Genomic DNA, 5,000 nt, shown 5'->3' with positions numbered 1-5,000 from the left:
CTCCTTCAGCGAGGAGCAGCACGCGGGCGACGCCTTTACGCATCAGCAGGAGGCACACGGTCACAACGGCTTCAACCTCCAGCATTCCTCCCACAGTTCGCTGAAGAACACCTTCTCCATGCCCGTGTTTGTCGCCCACGAACAGGCCCCCCCCAAACCGCCACGTCTCCACCTGGATGACACCTCGGCCCCCCCCCAGCATCCTTCAGAAGCTAGCCACCGGCGGTCCGGCGGCTTCAGCCAGCAGCATCCATCGCTCTGCGAGGAGTCGGGTCGCTTGGATTCAGAACCCTACAGAGACGTCCCAACCATCCGTGGGATCGTCCCGTCTTCCGGCTCTTTCTCCGAGGTGTCCTCTGAGGACTCCATGTCTGAGTCCGGTGGGCTCCTGGATGTTCGTCGGGGCCTCAGTCTGGACTCTGACGCTGGCTTGAGCAACGAGGATCTGAGGAGTGAGCGCAGCGATTTGCCTTCCTGCACCGCCTTCCACTCCGCCGTGCTCACAGTCCCACCCAACGTCCCCCGAGCTGACTCGATGGCCAGGCTGGACCTGGATCTGGGCCCGTCCATCCTGGAGGACGTCCTGAGTATCATGGACCGCTACAAAGCTTTGGACGAGCGCTGTGAGCTGTGAAAGATCCACCAGAGACGATATATGCTGTGGAAGGACTAAAGAGGACAAGGGACGAATGGACACGGTCTACATTTGTCCTTTAAACTTAAATAATAAGACGGAGACTAGAAGCAGGACACAGCAGTTTGGATTTATGAGGCTAAAACATCTTTCTGAACTCTGAGACACAAACTCGTTAAGCCGTCTCAATCTGACGACGTTTCTGCTCGTTATTCTTTAACTAAATGGTAAAAGTTTCCTGATGGACCTGAGAAACCTGTTGGATTATTTTATTAATCCAGGATTACCTTAGGGAAAGTTCAAAGCACAGGGGGTTGTAGTAATCAATCGATCAATACCAATACCAATTCATAAACAATCAATTTAGACTTTGCAAAGTGGAGAGGAAAAGATGCGCACCAGTCAACGGTTGCCAGTTCACGCTCCACTTTGCAAAGTCTAAATTGATTGTTTATGAATTGGTATTGGTATTGATCGATTGATTACTACAAACCCTGTGCTTTGAACTTTCCCTAAGATAATCCTGGATTAATAAAATTACCCAACATTTTGGTGCCGTGACCCGGATTCGAACCGGGGTTGCTGCGGACCGACAGCTCCACTTTCAGTAGTCCGTTACTGCGACGATATTACTCTGTACATACGTACATACTCTGTACGTATGTACATACTCTGTACATCTGTACATACGTACATACTCTGTACGTATGTACATACTCTGTACATCTGTACATACGTACATACTCTGTACGTATGTACATACTCTGTACATCTGTACATACGTACATACTCTGTACGTATGTACATACTCTGTACATCTGTACATACGTACATACTCTGTACGTATGTACATACTCTGTACATACGTACATACGTACATACTCTGTACGTATGTACATACTCTGTACATCTGTACATACGTACATACTCTGTACGTATGTACATACTCTGTACATCTGTACATACGTACATACTCTGTACGTATGTACATACTCTGTACATCTGTACATACGTACAGAGTATGTACATTATAAATCTATAAATAAAAGATGTTTCTTGTAATAAAATCCTGTCTTTGTATTTCATCATCATTTATTTATAAAGCACCTTCCATTAATTATGCCCATCCGTCTGTAGCGTTGGAGAAGGCGTTGTAGGTCAGAGGTCACCCTAACAGGACACTGTCCACAGCCAGCTTCATCCGCCCGGAATTCCCGGAATGCTGTGTGCTTTTCCGTACCAGAACGTCTCTAGCCTCGCCATCGGGAGGGAAGCTGTACCAATCCCATCTCCCGAGTCCCGAGTCGGTTCTGCAGCCACAGCGAGACTCCAGACAGAACTCTTCACTCCAATAAAAGAATCTTGTTCCTGTTCTCTCACCTTACAGGTTACGCCCAGTTACGCAGAACAATGAGTGTTTTAAGGGAATCATTTCAGCGGCACAGATCCACCGTTTCAAGATCAAATAACTTATTTGTTTTAACCTGCATCAGGTAACGAGGAGCCAATAGGAGAGCATTTATGTATTAACACATCTAAAGAGGAGCAGCACCAGCTCGTTCTCCCGAGGCTCCTCTGGAACAAGATGAGGAAAGGCGAGAGAGGGCAGCTAGCACCATGAATGAAAACTAAACACCAAAAACCTTTACAGAACGCCACACACACACACACCCGCTCTGTTGTGCCTGCACACACACACACACACACACACAGAGTTGTACATTAAGAACAGCACAAACACTAATGTTGGAGACATCGGTGCTGGTACTCTGCAGGTCAGTGACAATCACCTTTTGGAGCGTGAGAGGACGACGTCTGCAGGAAGACGGTTCCAGTTTGGAGAAAGCACGTTTCCCTGCTTCTCTGCCGACTCTAGGAACTAAAAGGAAAAGAATCGTTATGATGTGAGCCATAATATGAGCTAAAAGGTACAAAATCCTCTTCTACAGTGTTAGTGGATGCATTTAAAGACTAACCAGTGATGTGGGCGTCCAGCTGGAAGTGAGAGCCATGCTCATGCAGGACACAGTGAAGTGTCTTAAAGACCGTGCAGAATGAATCAACATGCTGTTACAAACCACATCAGGGGAGTGGACAGGCTGTGTTTTCATCAATATTATCATAATCCAGACACCCTGTGGAGAAAACTCATTCCAGCCGCTTGTATCCGCGATCTCCGGTCTCTACCCAAAGCTCATGACCATAGGTGAGGGTAGGGACGTAGATCCACCGGTAAATCGAGAGCTTCACCTTCTGACTCAGCTCTCTCTTCACCACGACAGACCGGTACAACGCCCGCATCACTGCAGACGCAGCACCAATCCACCTATCCATCTCACGCTCCATCGTTCCCTCACTCGTGAGATACTAAAGTGCTGTACACGATACAGTAAACACACAGTTAGGCACAGAAAACCAACAGGCTTCAGTTAAAAACATTCAATACAAAACAGATAACCAGAGATTTACTAAGAAACTGAAGCAGTAAACAAGACTCACTCCCAGTGATGGAGCCTACACCAGCGGGGGGTCCTTCCATCATGGTGGTCCCATTGTCCTCTGTGTTGTTTTACTGTGTGCAGCGCTTTGGTCGGCTGTGATGCCACGTTAAAAGCTCTCTGTAGAGTGGTATGGTATGGAATCAGCAGTAAATCCATTTCTAGGTTTATATATGCCCCGCCCTAAGCCCCGCCCTAAGCCCCGCCCTAGGGGAAAACAGTTTCAACAGAGACTTAGAAACAAGAACCTTTAATGATTCCTAAAACAAGCGGGTTTCCACGTTCCAGTGTTATTTCCATGGTTGGACTATTTTACTGCGATCACATCGAACGCTCGGCTGCAGCAATTCTAACATGTTTGGGATTAAACGGGATTTGGCGTGGGAACCTGTACGCACACAGAACACTAAAGCTTCACACACACGCCTGGACACACATTTCATGGCTAATTAACAACTGATGGAAAAAGTCCTTCAGTGTGTGAAGCTGATCTGTGTGTAACCAGCCTTCTGTTCGTTTGTTTTACTGCCCTCTGGTGGTAAGAAGGTGTAACTACAACTTTCACTTTCTCACAACAGAATTACACTTTGCACAACCGTTCGTGCAACCTTCACAACATGCAGTCGTTAGGGTTAAACCTAGTGGCAGCTTCATGTTCATAAGTATTGCTGAACAGTCATTGTTCATACAGATGAATGAATGAGTGTGTTTTATTTAAGTGTTGTGCACAACACCATTAAACATTAAAAAGGGGCTAAACGTTTACAAAAGCACTCTTTTACATAGCAGGATAAAGGGCCCTTGTCTGTTTCCATGCTTTCCGTAAAATCGCTAACTTATAAATGTCATTTCACCACCTGGTGACCAAAACTAACTAATCATCCTCATTTCATCGCTTGTGTCATTGAAGACTAAACTGTTGAACACGTCAAACGTTTTCTACATCCATCCTCAAAACATTTGTATTGTTTCCATCAAAACGTCCATAAATAACTTTTCTCAGGTGAACCTTATCTCACTAATTCATTGCAACCAATGACAAGCCTCTTCTTCAGAGCTCTCCCACCTGAGGCACAAGACCCCCACTTTACCAGGATCAGCATCAGGTGCATGCTGTATCTACAAAACTGCAAACATCAGCCTCGTGGGAGAGGGGTGAGGATGTGTGAGGAAGGGGACAAACCCGGGGAAGAAGAGGCAACCCAGATTCCTGATGACATCAGGGCAACACTTGTGGTAAACTGTGGCCTCTCAGTTGCTGAGGCTGGTCAAAGGCTGCAACCAAACATTGGGAGAAGCTCAGTCAGTTCGCTTATTCAGACATTTCATGGGAGAACAGGGGAGCATGCAGTAATTGGGGGGGGGGGGGGGGGGGGGGGGGGCTATTGAGTACCGCTGCTGCAGAGTCTCACTTCTTTCCAGAAATCTTTTGTGTTGTTGTTCAGGAGTTTCTGAGCCATCGTTGTTCCCAATAAAACACACTGCATATTTGTATTTGCAGCCCTTTTACGCTCGCACACCCACACGACTCCCCGCTAGCGCCCACTCTTAGGAGGCCTGGCATGCTTCAGCATGGCAGTCAGACACATCAGCCTGGTCTTATCTTTGTTTTAGTTTTATGTCGGTGAAAGGGAGCGCTAGTCTTATGTAGAGCATTCACTATGTCATCATACTGGTTACCGACTGCTGGTATGTGTTCATCAGCCAGTTTCTCTACAGGTGGCAGCTGCCATGGGGGGGGGGGGGAGAAACCACCCAAGAGTTTCTCATTAATCAATCAATCAATCAATCAAAGCTTTATTTATAAAGCACCTTCCGCGACCCTGTCATGTATGTACCGTAAATCCTCTAATATTAGCCTGTATTTA

General features: G+C 46.7%; 1 protein-coding gene across 1 annotated transcript in view; it reads left to right on the top strand.

The window, feature by feature from the left end:
• zgc:154093 (cdc42 effector protein 2) overlaps positions 1-849 on the top strand; it is a 1,082-nt gene extending 233 nt beyond the window's left edge. Inside the window, exon 1 of the mRNA XM_070543717.1 lies at positions 1-849. This exon is cut by the window's left edge and continues 233 nt beyond it. Coding sequence (XP_070399818.1) covers positions 1-634 — 634 coding nt within the window. The 3' untranslated portion in view covers positions 635-849.
• Positions 850-5,000: the final 4,151 nt, after the last annotated feature.

The sequence above is a fragment of the Nothobranchius furzeri genome, chromosome 13 (assembly GCF_043380555.1).
Source record: "Nothobranchius furzeri strain GRZ-AD chromosome 13, NfurGRZ-RIMD1, whole genome shotgun sequence".
NCBI classification, from domain to species: domain Eukaryota; kingdom Metazoa; phylum Chordata; class Actinopteri; order Cyprinodontiformes; family Nothobranchiidae; genus Nothobranchius; species Nothobranchius furzeri.
Note: the sequence above shows the minus strand (reverse complement) of the source record. Positions and strands in the feature narration are given on the sequence as shown.